This window comes from Staurois parvus, unplaced genomic scaffold (assembly GCF_062004578.1).
Source record: "Staurois parvus isolate SC_StPar_1 unplaced genomic scaffold, SC_StPar_1.0 ptg000682l, whole genome shotgun sequence".
NCBI lineage: Eukaryota > Metazoa > Chordata > Amphibia > Anura > Ranidae > Staurois > Staurois parvus.
The window spans coordinates 11,343,980-11,363,696 of record NW_028318478.1 but is presented as its reverse complement, the minus strand read 5'-3'; the positions used below and the strand labels follow the sequence as shown (position 1 = coordinate 11,363,696).

General features: G+C 51.6%; 1 protein-coding gene across 2 annotated transcripts in view; it reads right to left on the bottom strand.

Moving 5' to 3' along the window:
• LRRC49 (leucine rich repeat containing 49) overlaps positions 1-19,111 on the bottom strand; it is a 159,016-nt gene extending 139,905 nt beyond the window's left edge. Inside the window, exons 1-2 of one of the 2 annotated variants that reach the window (XM_089652471.1) lie at positions 18,949-19,111; positions 1,255-1,317 (exon numbers count right to left, since the gene is read on the bottom strand). In XM_089652471.1, coding sequence (XP_089508597.1) covers positions 1,255-1,317; positions 18,949-18,987 — 102 coding nt within the window. In that variant the 5' untranslated portion in view covers positions 18,988-19,111. The remainder of the gene's footprint in view (positions 1-1,254; positions 1,318-18,948) is intronic. The other variant, XM_089652472.1, reaches the window with a different exon arrangement.
• Positions 19,112-19,717: the final 606 nt, after the last annotated feature.

Below are 19,717 nucleotides of genomic sequence, written 5' to 3'. Positions count from 1 at the left end.
CATTCATGAAGCGCAGCACTACTTGCGCATGCACAGTGGGTACCCGGCTGTGAAGCCGCAAGCTATAACAGTCGGGTGCCCACACTGAAGATGCCGGCCTCCTGGAATACAGGACGGCCGGTGAAACAGACTGGGGGGGGGACACCGCGGGACCAAGGGACAGGTAAGTGGCTGTTTTTTAAAAGTCAGAAGCTACAGTGTTAACTTTGTCTCTGCACCACAAACCAAAAATGCTAATTAATTTTTAATATTTAGAGCAAACTCACCCACCCGTCCATGTCTGCATGCTTTATGTTGTCATGAAATTACTTCTCTCCATCTTGAGTAAGGGCAGATGATTCATGTAGCATTTACTTCCTGGAATCCATCAGCCCTTACTGTAATAATGGCCTAACAAATCTTGAGCAGACACAAGACACACTTTCACAAGGTCATGCATGCAGGCAGGAGGGTTTATTTAGCTGAGAAAGCCCCTCCTACTCCAGATGAAAGAAAAAATACCCATGAAGACTCCTGGGCTGTATGACATCATTTTGGCCTAGGCCAGAAACCAGTAAGCAACCGAGGAGCATTAAAACAAATGTTTAGCAGCATAAGGATTAAAAATGGTTCATGCTGATTGAAAGAGGTTAGTTCTCCTTTAACTACAGTCCATGTTTATCTTGATGCAGCACAAAAGCAAAGAATTGTTTTAGTAAATGTAGCATATTTTACAGCAATTTGAACATACACTATATTGCCAAAAGTATTGGGACGCCTGCCTTTACACACACATGAACTTTAATGGCATCCCAGTCTTACTCCATAAGGTTCAATATTGAGTTGGCCCACCCTTTGCAGCTATAACAGCTTCAACTCTTCTGGGAAGACTGTCCACAAGGCTTAGGAGTGTGTCTATGGGAATGTTTGACCATTCTTCCAGAAGTACATTTGTGAGGTCAGGCACTGATGTCGGATGAGAAGGCCTGGCTCACAGTCTCCGCTCTAATTATCCCAAATTGTTCTACCGGGTTGAGGTCAGGACTTCATTGACTTCACTGGACTTCATTACAATTTTCATTTTTCAGTTGATGGACTTATGTGAAATGATTTAAGTATTTGTGTATATTTACATTGTTATATTTTGTGTCATATTTTCACCCTGCTAGTATATATATATATATATATATATATATATATATATATATATATATATTTATAATTTTTTTTTAGCTGCTTTTATTCATGATATTCACATTGTGTTGATAATTTTACCTGTTTACTTTTATCTGTAACAGGAGTGGTCTGCAATACCAGATGAAGGCCACAGTTGTTTACCTGAGGAAATAAAATTTTCCATTAATGAGACCATTAGAGCTTCATATTAGACAATTTAATAGATATAGCACCCTCCCAGTTAGTTTTGGATGCTATGAAAATTTAGTTTAGCTCCTCTGTAGTCAATAGAGCAGTGGTTGATCACTTTAGTTTGCTCAGTGTTTCACAGGCTGCTTATTTTTCCCCGCACTCTAGAGGGTTCTAGAATTATGGTGGAAGGAAAGACATAGAGGCAGCTTGAATATTTATGGGGACCCAGCCAATTCCTGGGGAAGTTTACACAGTAGGTGGCAGGAGAGCCCACAAATAAATAGTCTGAGGCCTGGAGCAGGAGTGAGTGGGTCCTGGGTCCAGTCCTGCAAAAAAAGGAGTCCCCAGCGTAAGGGGGCCCTGCCGCTTAGGGCAGTCTGCTGAAACGCTGGTTGAAAGTCATCGAGGTCCCGGCTGTACCATAGCTGGGGGGGACCCATTTCTAAATCCTGGTCAGGGATTTTTGGTATGGAGAGCTCCCTGAAGACTACCCAGTGGAAGTTGGAGGAAAGTGTCCAGCTGCCCTGTGGTATTGTGAGTCTGTGTTTCCATCCCTGAAGAGTGCCCAGTGGATATAGGAAGGAGGAAACCGATGATCCTGTGGCATTGGTGAGTACTGACCCTAGACTGTGCGCAAGTTTCAGCTCTTCAGAAAGAGCCCCTAGGCCAGCCTTTCTCAACCTTTTCAACACAAAGGAACCCTTGAAATAAGTTTCTACAACTCATGATACATTAGTGTGATGGCAAGTGGGAAGAATGCTGCTTACACTTGAGGTCATTGGGAAGAGTTACCTCATTACAGATAGCTAAAAAGATCAATGGTATCAGTGGAAACTTATTTGAGAGGCAGAAATTGCTCATTGCTCTAGGACCCCTGGCAACCTCTGGAGGAACCCTGGTTGAGAAAACCTGCCCTAGGCATTGCTTGGCTTGGAGGAAGATGAAAGAAAGAGCGCACAAACCTTGCGCATTACCTCAATAAATAGTGACTAATTTTATTAATAAGGAAATATACTCACAAAATGATTGTATAACAGGCATAAGTAACCATAATCCAAACAGGGTTACAGGTGAATCAAAAAGGGGGGGGGTATGAAGGCTAACGCGTTTCGAAGGGTGCTCCCTTCTTCATCAGAGCTGGGTTTGGCAGATAGAAACTTCAGTATGGCAGAGTTCCCATGGCAAGGAGATATTCAGCCACTGAGTGTCAGTATTACAGCAGTTCAGCCATTGCTTGGCTTGGTACTGACTGCCTATCGCATTTCTTTAGGCCATAAAATGCCAGGACAGTACAAATATTCCCCAAATTAACCCTTTTTGGAAAGTAGACAGTCCAAGGTATTTAGTAAGAGGCATGGCAAGTTTTTTCAAGTTGTAATATTTTTTTAGAAAATGAAATTAAATAAAATATTTTTTCACAAACTATCACTAGTACAGTACAGTGCCCTCATATGACTGGTGTGGCAGTAAGCAGGGGTACTGACTGGTGACAGTATGTAAAAAAAATAAAATAAAAATATAATATATAGTAAATAATTTGTTATGCAATTTTTAAAAACATTGTTTCTTTCCGGTATTTTTTTTTTAACATACTGTCACACTGACACTGTACTACTCTGGGGGGGATCATCACTGCTTTTAAACAGTGATGATCACTGTTATAGTCAATACCTTTATCTGTCATGAATGGCTTTCATTCATGACAGCTTGCTTACTACTGTAATGCTGTGTTTAGCTACAGCTAATCACCAGGTACAGGGTACCAATCAGTTTTGCTTACAATGAAATCATGTGATCGCTATGATTGGTAAAAGCAATTAGGTACTGAGCACCGTGATCGACTGTGTCCACAGGACAAAATGGTCACAGGACCGCGCCACTGTACATGTGCACCACAATGTACCAGCACATCACGGTGCCTGAAACTGCCGCCAGCTGACAGTATTTGAAAGTCAAGTGGCAAGTGGATAAGGAGACAATTCACCTGCAGCCCTGCAAATTAGGGGTGCTCCACTGACCAGCAATGTAACATGACCAACAGTGTAAAGGGCAGCCATACTGACCAGCAGTGTAAAGGGAGGGCCATACAAATCAGCGGTGTAAAGGGGGGGGGGGGGGGGTTGGCTAAACCGACCAAAAGTGTAAAGGGGGGGGCAACACTAACCGGCAGTGTTAAGAGGGGGGCTACACTGGCCAGCAATGTAAAGAGGTGCTATACCAACCAGCATTGTAAAGGGGGGGTACACCAACCAGCAATGTAACGAGGTGCTACACCGACCAGCAGAGTAAAAGGGGGCTACACTGACCAGCATTGTAAAGGGGGGGCAGCTACACTGATCAGCAGTGTAAAGGGAGGGGCTACACCGACCATCAGTGTAAAGGGGGGGGCATACACTGACCAGCAGTGTAAAGGGGGGGCATACACTGACCAGCAGTTTAAAGGGCGGGCTACACAGACCAGCAGTGTAAAGGGGGAGATACACCAACCAGCAGAGTAAAGGTGGGCCTACACCAACCAGCAGTGTAAAGGGGGTCTACAATGACCAGCAATGTAAAGGGGGCCATACTGATCAGCAGTGTAAAGGAGGGCTACACTGACCAGCGGTGTAATAGCAGGGGGGGAAACACTGACCAGCAATGTAACATGGTGCTACAGAGACCAGTAGTGTAAAGAGGGGGCTACAATGGCCAGCGATGTAAAGGGGAGGCTACACCGACCAGCAGTGTACGAGATGGGCTACACGAACCAGAAGTGAGGGGGGGGGGGGGGACTACAGTGTAAAGGGGAGCTACACTGACCAGCAGTTTAGCAGTTTAAAGGGGGGCCACAATGACCAGCAATGTAAAGGGGGGGGTCAAAACTGACCAGCAGTGTACGGGGGGGGGGCTATCCGACCAGCAGTGTACTGGGGGGGGGGCTACTCTGACCAGCTGTGTATAGGGGCAGCTACACCGACCAGAAGTGAAAAGGGGGGGGAGAACCGACCAGAAGTGTACATGGGGGGATACACTGACCAGCAATGAAAAAGGGTAATACACCGACTAGCAATGTAACGAGGCGCTACACCAACCAGCAATGTGAAGGGGGGCCACAATGGCCAGAAGTGTACAGGCTGGGGCTACACTGACCAGCAGTGTAAAGTGTATAAGGGGGCTACACCGAACAGCAGTGTAAAGGGGGGGCTACACTGACCAGCATTAAAACTGGGGGTACACTGACCAGCAGAGTAAAGGGGGGCTACATAGACCAGTAGTGAAAAGGGGGGTGCTACACTGACCAGCAATGTAAAGGGGGCCATACTGAGCAGCAGAGTAGAGGAGGGCTACACTGACCAGTGGTCTAATAGGAAGGGGGGTTACACTGACCAGCAGTGTACGGGAGGGGGCTACACTGACCAGCAGTGTACGGGAGGGGGCTACACTGACCAGCAGTGTAAAGGGTGCCTACACAGACCAGCAGTGTAAAGGGGGGGCTACAATGACCAGCGGTGTAATGCAGTGCTATACTGACCAACAATGTAACAAGGTGCTACACTGACCAGCAGTGTAAAGAAGGATCACATTGGCCAGCAATGTAAAGGGGGAGCTACAGTGACCAGCAGTGTAAAGGGGGGAGCTACACTGACCAGCAATGTATAGAGGGGGTACACTGACCAGCAGTGTAAAGGGGGGGCTACACTGACCAGCAGTATAAAGGGAGGGCTACTCTGATCAGCAGTGTAAAGGGGGGCAAACTGGCCTGCAGTGTAAAGGAGGGGGGGGGCTACAATGACCAGCACTGTAAAGGGGGGGCTACACCAACAAGCAGTGTACAAGGGGTGCTACACCGACCAGCAGTGTACAAGGTGGGGGTACACTGACCAGCAGTGAAAATGGGGGGCTACACTGACCAGCAGTATAAAGGGGGGGATACACTGGCCAGCAGTGTAAAGGGGGGCTACACTGACCAGCAGTGTAAAGGGAGGGTGGGTGCTACACTGACCAACAGTGTAAAGGGGGGGCTACACTGGCCCGCAGTGTAAAGGGGGGGGCTAAACTGGCCAGCATTGTAAAGGGGGCTACACCGACAAGCAGTGTAAAGGGAGGCTACACTGGCAAGCAATGTAAAGGGGGCCTACACTGGCCAGCAGTGTAAAGGGGGGGCTACACTGGCCAGCAGTGTAACAGGAGGGCTACACTGGCCAGCAGTGTAACAGAGAGCTACACCGACCAGCAGTGTAAAGGGGGGACTACAGTGACCAGCAGTATAAAGGGGGGCTATACTGACAAGCAGTGTAAAGGGAGGGGCAACACTAACCAGCAGTATAAAGAGGGGGGGGGCTAAACTGACCATCAGTGTAAAGGGGGTGCTACACCGACCAGCAGTGTACAAGGGGGGCAAACTGGCCTGCAGTGTAAAGGAGGGGGGGGGCTACAATGACCAGCACTGTAAAGGGGGGGCTACACCAACAAGCAGTGTACAAGGGGTGCTACACCGACCAGCAGTGTACAAGGTGGGGGTACACTGACCAGCAGTGAAAATGGGGGGCTACACTGACCAGCAGTATAAAGGGGGGGATACACTGGCCAGCAGTGTAAAGGGGGGCTACACTGACCAGCAGTGTAAAGGGAGGGTGGGTGCTACACTGACCAACAGTGTAAAGGGGGGGCTACACTGGCCCGCAGTGTAAAGGGGGGGGCTAAACTGGCCAGCATTGTAAAGGGGGGCTACACCGACAAGCAGTGTAAAGGGAGGCTACACTGGCAAGCAATGTAAAGGGGGCCTACACTGGCCAGCAGTGTAAAGGGGGGGCTACACTGGCCAGCAGTGTAACAGGAGGGCTACACTGGCCAGCAGTGTAACAGAGAGCTACACCGACCAGCAGTGTAAAGGGGGGACTACAGTGACCAGCAGTATAAAGGGGGGCTATACTGACAAGCAGTGTAAAGGGAGGGGCAACACTAACCAGCAGTATAAAGAGGGGGGGGGCTAAACTGACCATCAGTGTAAAGGGGGTGCTACACCGACCAGCAGTGTACAAGGTGGGGCTACACTGACCAGCAGTGAGATAGAGGGCTACACTGACCAGCAGTGTAAAGTGGGTGCTACACTGACCAGCAGTGTAAAGGGAGGGGGGTGCTACACTGACCAACAGTGCAAAGGGGGGCTACACTGGCCAGCAGTGTAAAGGGGGGCTACACTGGCCAGCAGTGTAAAGGGAGGGGGGGTGCTACACTGACCAACAGTGCAAAGGGGGGCTACACTGACCAGCAGTATAAAGGGGGGGCTACACTGACAAGAAGTGTAAAGGAGGGGCTATACTGACCAGCAGTGTAAAGAGGGGGGGCTACACTAACCAGCAATGTAATTAGGTGCTACACTGACCAGCAGTGTAAAGGGGGCCACAATAGCCAGCAATGAATGGGGGGGGCTACACCGACCAGCAGTGTACAGAGGGAGACTACATCGACCAGCATTGTACAGGGGTGGGCTATATTTGCCTGCAGTGTAAAGGGGGGGGCTACACTGGCCAGCAGTGAAAAGGGGGGCTACACTGGCCAGCAGTGTAAAGGGGGGGCTACACTGACCAGTAGTGTAAAGGGGGGGACTACAATCACCAACAGCTTAAAGAGGGGGGGGCTACACTGACCAGCAATGTAATAAGGTGCTACAAAGACCAGCAGTGTACAGGGGTGGGCTACATTTGCCTGCAGTGTAAAGGGGGCTACACTGGCCAGCAGTGTAAAGGGGGGGGGGGGCTACACTGACCAGCAGTGTAAAGGGGGGGCTACACTGGCCAGCAGTGTAAAGGGGGGGCTACACTGGCCAGCAGTGTAAAGGGGGGGCTACACTGGCCAGCAGTGTAAAGGGAGGGCTACACTGACCAGCAGTGTAAAGGGAGGGCTACACTGACCAGCAGTGTAAAGGGAGGGCTACACTGACCAGCAGTGTAAAGGGGGGGACTACATTGACCAGCAGTGTAAAGGGGGGATGGCTAAACTGACCAGCAATGTAATGAGGTACTACACTGACCAGCAGTGTAAAGGGGGCCACAATAGCCAACAATGTATAGGGGAGGGGCTACACTGACCAGCAGTGTACAGGGGGAGGCTACATCAACCAGCATTGTACAGGGGTGGACAACATTTGTCTGCAGTGCTAAAGGGGGGACTACACTGGCCAGCAGTGTAAAGGGGGGACTGCACTGACCAGCAGTATAAAGGGGGGCTACACTAACAAGCAGTGTAAAGGGGGGCTAAACTGACCAGCAGTGTAAAGAGGGGGGCTACACTGACCAGCAATGTAATGAGGTGCTACACTGACCAGCAGTGTAAAGGGGGGCCACAATAGCCAGAAATGTATAGTGGGAGGGGGGGCTACACTGACCAGCAGTGTACAGGGGGAGGCTACATCGACTAGCATTGTACAGGGGTGAGCTACATTTGCCTGGGGAGGGCTACAGTGGCCAGCAGTGTAAAGGGGGCTACACTGGCCAGCAGTGTAAAGGGGGAGGCAACACTGGCCCGCAGTGTAAAGGGGGAGCTACAGTGGCCCACAAAGTAAAGGGGGGGCTACACTGGCCAGCAGTGTAAACGGGGGGAGGCTACACTTACCAGCAGTGTAAACAGGGGGCTACACTGACCAGCAGTGTAAAGGGGGAGCTACACTGACCAGCAATGTAAAGGGGAGACTACACTGACCAGCAGTGTAAAAGGGGGGGCTACACTAACCAACAGTGTAAAGCAGGGGCTACGCTGACCAGCAGTGTAAAGGGGGGGTGGGCGCTACACTGACCAACAGTGTAACAGAAGGGCCACATTGGCTAGCAATGTAAAGGGGAAGCTACACCGACCAGCAGTGTAAAGGGGGGGGCTACACTGACCAGCAGTGCAAAGGGGGGCTACACTGACCAGCAGTGTAAAAGGGGGCTACACTGACCAACAGTGTAAAGTGGGGGCTACACTGGCCCACAGTGTAAAGGGGGGGCTACACCGACCACCAGTGTAAAGGGGGTCTACAATGACCAGCAGTGTAACAGAGATCTACAGCAGTGTAAAGGAGGGGCTACTCTGATCACAAGTGTAAAGGGGGGTTAAACTTGCCTGCAGTATAAAGGGAGGGCTACAAAAACCAGCAATGAAAAGAGGGGGCTACACTGGCCAGCAGTGTAAAAGGGGGGCTACACTGGCCAGCAGTGTAAAAGGGGGGCTACACTGGCCAGCAGTGTAAAAGGGGGGCTACACTGGCCAGCAATGTAAAGGGGGGCTACACTGGCCAGCAATGTAAAGGGGGGCTACACTGGCAAGCAGTGTAACAGAGAGCTACACCAACCAGCAGTGTAAAGGGGAAACTACACTGACCAGCAGTATAAAGGGGGGCTACACTAACCAGCAGTATAAAGGGGGGGGGGGGTAAACTGACCATCAGTGTAAAGGAAGGGCTATACTGACCAGCAGTGTAAAGGGGGGGGGACTACATTGACCAGCAGTGTAAAGAGGGGGGGCTACACTAACCAGAAATGTAATTAGGTGCTACACTGACAAGCAGTGTAAAGGGGGGCCACAATAGCCAGCAATGTATAGGGGGGGCTACAAAGACCAGCAGTGCTACATTGATCAGCATTGTACAGGGGTGGGCTACATTTGCCTGCAGTGTAAAGGGGGGGCTACACTGGCCAGCAGTGTAAAGGGGGGCTAAACTGACCAGTAGTGTAAAGGGGGGACTACAATGACCAGCAGTAAAAGTGGGGGGGGGCTACATTGACCAGCAATGTAATGAGGTGCTACAAAGACCAGCAGTGTACAGGGGTGGGTTACATTTGCCTGCAGTGTAAAGGGGGCAACACTGGCCAGCAGTGTAAAGGGGGGACTACACTGACCAGCAGTGTAAAGGGGGGGCTATACTGACCAGCAGTGTAAAGGGAGGGCTACACTGACCAGCAGTGTAAAGGGAGGGCTACACTGACCAGCAGTGTAAAGGGGGGGACTACATTGACCAGCAGTGTAAAGGGGGGGACTACATTGACCAGCAGTGTAAAGGGGGAGGGCTACACTGACCAGCAGTGTAAAGGGGGGAGGGCTACACTGACCAGCAGTGTAAAGGGGGCCACAATAGCCCACAATGTATAGGGGAGGGGCTACACTGACCAGCAGTGTACAGGGGGAGGCTACATTGACCAGCATTGTACAGGGGTGGTTTACATTTGCCTGCAGAGTAAAGGGGGGGCTACACTGGCCAGCAGTGTAAAGGGGGGACTGCACTGACCAGCAGTATAAAGGGGGGCTACACTGACCAGCAGTGTAAAGAGGGGGGCTATACTGACCAGCAATGTAATGAGGTGCTACACTGACCAGCAGTGTAAAGGGGGGCCACAATAGCCAGCAATCTATAGGGGGGGGCTACACCGACCAGCAGTGTACAGGGGGAGGCTACAACGACTAGCATTGTACAGGGGTGAGCTACAGTTGCCTGCAGTGTAAAGGGAGGGCTACACTGGCCAGCAGTGTAAAGGGGGCTACACTGACCATCATTGTAAAGGGGGAGGCAACACTGGCCCGCAGTGTAAAGGGGGAGCTACAGTGGCTCGCAAAGTAAAGGGGGGGCTACACTGACCAGCAGTGTAAACGGGGGGAGGCTACACTGACCAGCAGTTTAAACAGGGGGCTACACTGACCAGCAATGAATTGTGGTGCTACACTGACCAGCAATGTAAAGGGTGGACTACACTGACCAGCAGTGTAAAAGGGGGGTGGCTACACTAACCAACAGTGTAAAGCGGGGGCTACACTGACCAGCAGTGTAAACGGGGGTGGGAGCTACACTGACCAACAGTGTAACAGAAGGGTCACATTGGCCAGCAATGTAAAGGGGGAGCTACACCGACCAGCAGTGTAAAGGCGGGGGCTACACTGACCAGCAGTGCAAAGGGGGGGCTACACTGGCCCGCAGTGTAAAGGGGGGGCTACACCGACCAGCAGTGTAAAGGGGGTCTACAATGACCAGCAGTGTAATGGAGATCTACAATGACCAGCAGTGTAAAGGAGGGGCTACTCTGATCACAAGTGTAAAGGGGGGTTACACTTGCCTGCAGTATAAAGGGAGGGCTACAACGACCAGCAGTGATAAGGGGGGGCTACACTGACCAGCATTGTAAAGGGGGGGGCAACACTTGCCCACAGTGTAGAGGGGGAGCTACACTGACCAGCGGTGTAAACAGGGAGGGGGGGGGTTACACTGACCAGCAATGAAATGTGGTGCTACACTGAACAGCAATGTAACAAGGTGCTACACCGACCAGCAGTGTAAAGGGGGGACTACACTGACCAGCAGTGTAAATGGGGGGCTACACCGACCAGCCGTGTAAAAGGGGCTACACTGGCCAGCAGTGTAAAGGGGGGGGGCTACACTGGTCAGCAGTGTAAGGGGGGGCTACTCTGGTCAGCACTGTAAAGGGGGGCTACACCAACCAGCAGTGTAAAGGGGGGCTACACTGGCCAGCAGTGTAAAAGTGGGGCTACACTGGCCAGCAATGTAAAGGGGAGACTACACTGGCCAGCAATGTAAAGGGGTGTGCTACGACAGCATTGTAAAGGGGGGCTACACTGACCGCAGTATATAGGGAGGGCTACACTGGCCAGCAGTGTAAAGGGGGGGCTACACTGGCCAGCAGTATAAAAGGGGCTACACTGGCCAGCAGTGTTTAGGGGGGCTACACTGACCAGCAGTGCAAAGGGGGGGTAAACTGAAAATCAGTGTAACAGAGAGCTACACCCACCAGCAGTGTAAAGGGGGGCTACACCGACCAGAAGTGTAAAGAGGGACAACACTGACCAGCAGTGTAAAGGGGGGCTACACCGACCAGCAGTGTAAAGGGAGGCTACACTGGCCAGCAGTGTAAAAGGGGGGCTACACTGGCGAGCAGTGTAAAGGGGGGGGGGCTACAATAACAGCAGTGTAAAGGGGAGCTACACCGACCAGCCGTGTAAAAGGGGCTACACTGGCCAGCAGTGTAAAGGGGGGGCTACACTGGTCAGCAGTGTAAAGGGGGGGGCTACTCTGGTCAGCAGTGTAAAGGGGGGGCTACACTGGACAGCAGTGTAAAGGGGGGGGTGCTACACCGGCCAGCATTGTAAATGGGGGCTACACCGGCCAGCATTGTAAATGGGGGCTACACCGGCCAGCATTGTAAATGGGGGCTACACCGACCAGCAGTGTAAAAGGGAGGCTACACTGGCCAGCAGTGTAAAAGGGGGGCTACACTGGCCAGCAGTGTAAAAGGGGGGCTACACTGGCCAGCAGTGTAAAGGGGGGCTACACTGGCCAGCAGTGTAAAGGGGGGCTACACTGGCCAGCAGTGTACAGGGAGAGCTACACTGGCCAGCAGTGTACAGGGAGAGCTACACTGGCCAGCAGTGAAAAGGGGGGGCTACATTGGCCAGCAGTGTAAAGGGAGGGCTACCCCGACCAGCAGTGTAAAGGGGGGACTACTCTGACCAGCAGTGTACAGGGGGAGGTTACATCGACTAGCATTGTACAGGGGTGAGCTACATTTACCTGCAGTGTAAAGGTAGGGCTACACTGGCCAGCAGTATAAAGGGAGGGCTACACTGGCCAGCAGTATAAAGGGAGGGCTACACTGGCCAGCAGTGTAAAGGGGGAGGCAACACTGGCCCGCAGTGTAAAGGGGGAGCTACAGTGGCCCGCAAAGTAAAGGGGGGGGATACACTGACCAGCAGTGTAAACGGGGGGAGGCTACACTGACCAGCAGTGTAAACAGGGGGAGGCTACACTGACCAGCAGTGTAAAGAGGGAGCTACACTGACCAGCAATGAACTGTGGTGCTACACTGACCAGCAGTGTATAGGGGGGGACTACATTGACCAGCAGTGTAAAGGGGGGAGGGCTACACTGACCAGCAATGTAATGAGGTGCTACACTGACCAGCAGTGTAAAGGGAGGGCAAAAATGGCCAGCAGTGTAAAGGGGGCTACACTGACCATCATTGTAAAGGGGGAGGCAACACTGGCCCGCAGTGTAAAGGGGGAGCTACAGTGGTCCACAAAGTAAAGGGGGGCTACACTGACCAGCAGTGTAAACGAGGGGGGGCTACACTGACCAGCAGTGTAAACAGGGGGCTACACTGACCAGCGGTGTAAACAGGGGGCTACACTGACCAGCAATGAATTGTGGTGCTACACTGACCAGCAATGTAAAGGGGGGACTACACTGACCAGCAGTGTAAAAGGGGGGGGCTACACTAACCAACAGTGTAAATCGGGGGCTACACTGACCAGCAGTGTAAAGGGGGGGTGGGCGCTAGACTGACCAACAGTGTAACAGAAGGGCCACATTGGCCAGCAATGTAAAGGGGGAGCTACACTGACCAGCAGTGTAAAGGCGGGGGCTACACTGACCAGCAGTGCAAAGGGGGGCTACACTGGCCAGCAGTGTAAAGGGGGGGCTACACCGACCAGCAGTGTAAAGGGGGTCTACAATGACCAGCAGTGTAATGGAGATCTACAATGACCAGCAGTGTAAAGGAGGGGCTACTCTGATCACAAGTGTAAAGGGGGGTTACACTTGCCTGCAGTATAAAGGGAGGGCTACAACGACCAGCAGTGATAAGGGGGGGCTACACTGACCAGCATTGTAAAGGGGGGGCAACACTGGTCCGCAGTGTAACAGAGAGTAAACAGGGAGGGGGGGGGGGTTACACTGACCAGCAATGAAATGTGGTGCTACACTGAACAGCAATGTAACAAGGTGCTACACCGACCAGCAGTGTAAAGGGGGAACTACACTGACCAGCAGTGTAAATGGGGGGCTACACCGACCAGCCGTGTAAAAGGGGCTACACTGGCCAGCAGTGTAAAGGGGGGGCTACACTGGTCAGCAGTGTAAAGGGGGTAGGCTACACTAGTCAGCAGTGTAAGGGGGGGCTACTCTGGTCAGCACTGTAAAGGGGGGCTACACCAACCAGCAGCGTAAAGGGGGCTACACTGGCCAGCAGTGTAAAAGTGGGGCTACACTGGCCGCAATGTAAAGGAGCGCTACACTGGCCAGCAGTGTAAAGGGGAGACTACACTGGCCAGCAATGTAAAGGGGTGGGCTACGACAGCATTGTAAAGGGGGGCTACACTGACCGCAGTATATAGGGAGGGCTACACTGGCCAGCAGTGTAAAGGGGGGCCTACACTGGCCAGCAGTATAAAAGGGGGCTACACTGGCCAGCAGTGTTTAGGGGGGCTACACTGACCAGCAGTGCAAAGGGGGGGGTAAACTGAAAATCAGTGTAACAGAGAGCTACACCCACCAGCAGTGTAAAGGGGGGCTACACCGACCAGAAGTGTAAAGAGGGACAACACTGACCAGCAGTGTAAAGGGGGGCTACACCGACCAGCAGTGTAAAGGGAGGCTACACTGGCCAGCAGTGTAAAAGGGGGCTACACTGGCCTGCAGTGTAAAGGGGAGACTACACTGGCCAGCAATGTAAAGGGGGGGGCTACAATGACAGCAGTGTAAAGGGAGCTACACCGATCAGCCATGTAAAAGGCGCTACACTGGCCAGCAGTGTAAAGGGGGGGCTACACTGGCCAGCAGTGTAAAGGTGGGGGCTACACTGGCCAGCATTGTAAATGGGGGCTACACCGGCCAGCATTGTAAATGGGGGCTACACCGACCAGCAGTGTAAAGGGAGGCTACACTGGCCAGCAGTGTAAAGGGGGGCTACACTGGCCAGCAATGTAAAGGGGGGCTACACTGGCCAGCAATGTAAAGGGGGGCTACACTGGCCAGCAATGTAAAGGGGGGCTACACTGGCCAGCAATGTAAAGGGGGGCTACACTGGCCAGCAGTGTAAAGGGGGGGCTACACTGGCCAGCAGTGTAAAGGGGGGGCTACATTGGCCAGCAGTGTAAAGGGAGGGCTACCCGGACCAGCAGTGTAAAGGGAGGGCTACCCGGACCAGCAGTGTAAAGGGGGACTACACTGACCAGCAGTGTAAAGGGGGGGACTACATTGACCAGCAGTGTAAAGAGGGGGGGCTACACTGACCAGCAGTGTAAAGGGGGCCACAATAGCCAACAATGTATAGGGGAGGGGGCCACAATAGCCAACAATGTATAGGGGAGGGGGCTACACTGACCAGCAGTGTACAGGGGTGGGCTACATTTGCCTGCAGTGTAAAGGGGGGGGGGTGGCTACACTGGCCAGCAGTTTAAAGGGAGGGCTACACTGGCCAGCAGTGTAACAGAGCTACACCGACCAGCAGTATAAAGGGGGGGGGGGCTACACTGACCAGCAATGTAAGGGGGGGGGGCTACACTGACCAGCAGTATAAAGGGGGAGGCTACACAGACCAGTAGTATAAAGGTGGGGGCTACACTGGCCAGCATTGTAAAGGGGGGCCACACCAACCAGCAGTGTAAAGAGGGGGGCTATACTGACCAGCAATGTAATGAGGTGCTACCCTGACCAGCAGTGTAAAGAGGGGGGCTATACTGACCAGCAATGTAATGAGGTGCTACCCTGACCAGCAGTGTAAAGGGGGCCCACAATAGCCAGCAATGTATAGGGGGGGCTACACCAACCAGCAGTGTACAGGGGGAGGCTACATCGACTAGCATTGTACAGGGGTGAGCTACATTTGCCTGCAGTGTAAAGGGAGGGCTACACCAACCAGCAGTGTAAAGGGAGGGCTACATTGACCAGCAGTGTAAAGGGGGGGCTACATTGACCAGCAGTGTAAAGGGGGGGGACTACATTGACCAGCAGTGTAAAGAGGGAGGGGGGGGCTACACTGACCAGCAATGTAATGAGGTGCTACACTGACCAGCAGTGTAAAGGGGGCCACAATAGCCAACAATGTATAGGGGAGGGGGCTACACTGACCAGCAGTGTACAGGGGGAGGCTACATCAACCAGCATTGTACAGGGGTGGGCTACATTTGCCTGCAGTGTAAAGGGGGGCTACACTAGCCAGCAGTTTAAAGGGAGGGCTACACTTGCCAGCAGTGTAACAGAGAGCTACATGACCAGCAGTGTAAAGGGGGGACTACACTAACCAGCAGTATAAAGGGGGGGCTACACTGACCAGCAGTATAAAGAAGGGGGGGCTAGCAGTGTATACGGGGGGAAATACATTGACCAGCAGTGTAAAGGGGGGCCACAATAGCCAGCAATGTATAGGGGGGGACTACACCAACCAACAGTGTACAGGGGGAGGCTACATCGACCAGCATTGTACAGGGGTGGGCTACATTTGCCTGCAGTGTAAAGGGGGGAAGGGGCTACACTGGCCCGCAGTGTAAAGGGGGGGCTACACTGGCCCGCAATGTAAAGGGGAGGCTACACTGGCCCGCTCCTTTCACCGCCAGAGTAAGGGCCTGATCCACTCACCGCCAGCGTAAGGGGCCGCTCCACTCACCGCCAGCGTAAGGGGCCGCTCCACTCACCGCCAGCGTAAGGGGCCGCTCCACTCACCGCCAGCGTAAGGGGCCGCTCCACTCACCGCCAGCGTAAGGGGCCGCTCCACTCACCGCCAGCGTAAGGGGCCGCTCCACTCACCGCCAGCGTAAGGGGCCGCTCCACTCACCGCCAGCGTAAGGGGCCGCTCCACTCACCGCCAGCGTAAGGGGCCGTTCCACTCACCGCCAGCGTAAGGGGCCGCTCCACTCACCGCCAGCGTAAGGGGCCGCTCCACTCACCGCCAGCGTAAGGGGCCGTTCCACTCACCGCCAGCGTAAGGGGCCGCTCCACTCACTGCCAGCGTAAGGGGCCGCTCCACTCACTGCCAGCGTAAGGGGCCGCTCCACTCACCGCCAGCGTAAGGGGCCGCTCCACTCACCGCCAGCTTAAGAGGCTGCTCCACTCACCACCAACTTAAGGGGCCGCTCTACTCAACAAAAAGATGAGCACAATAAATACTAATGTAGCAATGTTTGGCCCTTAGGGAATGGTCCATGCTGGTGTGAAATCCTGGGGAACGGCAGAATGTATCATAGAATGTGATATGTATGGTAGAAGGAATCACGATTATAGATGATCTCTAGGAAATGACAGGTGATCCTAGACATTAATGAGCTATAGGAAATGACATCTTATCCTACTATAGCAGTGGTCTCCAAACTGCGGCCCGTGGGACAAATGCGGCCCTTTGCTTGCCTCTATCCGGCCCTTGGAGTACTATTCCTCCCACTGACACAAACAAGGAGGCACCATTTCTTCCACTGGCACCAACTATGGGGAATTTTTCCTTCCATTGACACCAATGATGGGGCACTATTCCTCCCACTGACACCAATGACGGGGCACTATTCCTCCCACTGATATCAGTTATGGGGCACTATTCCTCCTAGTAATACCAATGATGGGGCACTATTCCTCATAGTAATACCAATGATGGGGCACTATTTCTCCCATTAACACCAATGATGGGGCACTATTTCTCCCACTAATACCAATGATGGGGCACTATTCCTCCTAGTAATACCAATGACGGGGCACTATTCCTCCTAGTAATACCAATGATGGGGCACTATTCCTCCTAGTAATACCAATGATGGGGCACTATTCCTCCCACTAACACCAATGTTGGGGCACTATTCCTCTTAGTAATACCAATGATGGGGCACTATTCCTCCTAGTAATACCAATGATGGGGCACTATTCCTCCCACTAACACCAATGTTGGGGCACTATTCCTCTTAGTAATACCAATGGTGGGGCACTATTCCTTCTAGTAATACCAATGGTGGGGCACTATTCCTACCACTAACACCAATGATGGGGCACTATTCCTCCCACTAACACCAATGTTGGGGCACTATTCCTCTTAGTAATACCAATGGTGGGGCACTATTCCTTCTAGTAATACCAATGGTGGGGCACTATTCCTACCACTAATACCAATGATGGGGCACTATTCCTTCCACTAATACCAATGACTGGACAATAGGCACTAGGGACAATAGTACCTAATGACAATTAGGTACTATTCCTCAAACTAATACCAAGGATCCTAGACATTAATGAGCTATAGGAAATAACATCTGATCCTAGTCATTGATGATCTATAGCAGTGGTCTTGCCTCTATCTGGCCCTTGGAGTACTATTTCTCCCACTGACACAAACAAGGAGGCACCATTTCTTCCGCTGGCACTAACTATGGGGCATTTTTCTTTCCATTGACACCAATGATAGGGCACAAATCCCCCCATTGATATAAACAATTAGGTACTATTCCTCCCACTGACACCAATGATGGGGCACTGTTCCTCCTAGTAATACCAATGATGGGGCACTGTTCCTCCTAGTAATACCAATGAATACCAATGATGGGGCACTGTTCCTCCTAGTAATACCAATGATGGGGCACTATTCCTCCTAGTAATACCAATGATGGGGCACTGTTCCTCCTAGTAATACCAATGATGGGGCACTGTTCCTCCTAGTAATACCAATGATGGGGCACTATTCCTCCCACTAACACCAATGATGGGGCTTTATTCCTCCTAGTAATACCAATGACGGGGCACTATTCCTCCCACTGATACCAATGATGGGGCACTATTCCTCCTAGTAATACCAATGATCAGGCACTATTCCTCCCACTGACACCAATGACGGGGCACTATTCCTCCTAGTAATACCAATGACTGGACACTATTCCTTCTTCCACCGACTACAAGCACTATGTTTTTTTTTTTATTTTACTCCTACTGACGCTGGGGCATTTTCTACTCCCACTGGGCCCTCCAGCCCTCCTAGAGTCTAAAGGACAGTAAACCGGCCCTTTGATTAGAAAGTTTGGAGACCCCTGATCTATAGGAAAGAACAGCGGATCCTAGTCATTGATGATCTATAGGAAATGACAGGTGATCCTAGTCATTGATGATCTATAGGAAATGACAGGTGATCCTAGTCATTGATGATCTATAGGAAATGACAGGTGATCCTAGTCATTGATGATCTATAGGAAATGACAGGTGATCCTAGTCATTGATGATCTATAGGAAATGAGAGAGGATCCTAATCATTGATGATCTATAGGAAATGACAGAGGATCCTAATCATTGATGATCTATAGGAATGACAGGTGTTCCTAGTCATTGATGATCTATAGGAAATGACAGCGGATCCTAATCATTGATGATCTATAGGAAATGACAGCGGATCCTAGTCATTGATGAGCTATAGGAAATGACAGCAGATCCTAATCATTGATGAGCTATAGGAAATGACAGGTGATCCTATATATTGATGAGCTATAGGAAATGACAGGTGATCCTATTCATTGATGATCTATAGGAAATAACTGCTGATCCTATTCATTGATGAGCTATAGGAAATGACAGGTGATCCTATTCATTGATGATCTATAGGAAATAACTGCTAATCCTATTCATTGATGAGCTATAGGAAATGACAGAGGATCCTAATAATTGATGATCTATATGAAATGACAGGTGATCCTAGTCATTGGTGATCTATAGAAAATGACAGAGGATCCTAATAATTGATGATCTATAGGAAATGATGGATAGCCCTGTCATTGATCTACAGGACCCCGGTTGTAGATGATATGACCGGTATACACACATACAATGGCGATGGTACTCACATTGGAGACGATCCTCCCTCGGTATTTCCCGGGCAGCATGTCTCATTATTGTGATATCGGGGTCAGAGGAGGATACTCCGGCGGTGCTGCCCCCACCCTCTCTGCCTCCCACACAATGCGAATATGGTGTCCTCCAGATCGCTGTCACCATGGTACCCGCCCGCCTCCCGTTCCAATTCCTAGGCTCCGCCCCATCACGCCGCGTGCCGGTCTCTATGGTGACAGATAGCTATCACTCGCGGCGAGGAAAGATGTTCACCACTTCCGGTTCTGCTTTTGCATGCAGGTGGTGGAGATTCGCTCCTCGCCTGTTCCATAGCGGATGTGATCACTGTGAGCGGACTGGCTGCATGGGAGAGCTCTGTGATTCATAGTGTGCCCAGCAGGCGGTGATCATGGTATAATACAGATGGGAGATGTGTACAGTCACATGACCACTGTTTGCTGTGTCACCAGCATAAACTCTTGCAGATCACGTGGCGTTTTTTTAAACTCCTGCAGACTGTAGGGAGGGCAGCATATACACCCCTGTACACAAGTATCACTTGGATCAGGGCCTGATCTAGGGGGTGCTGGGGGCTGCACCTAGGGTCACCACCTCATCCCTGTAAAACTGAAAACCTATGAACAGGGGCAGACTGACAACTCATGGGGCAATAGGGGATTATGGGGCTCCGGTATCCTTGCCCACACTCAAAGCACACCCAAAAAGCCTATAAAAAAGGTACCAGGGGCATTTCATGGGGCCCCCTACTGACCCTGGGCCCTC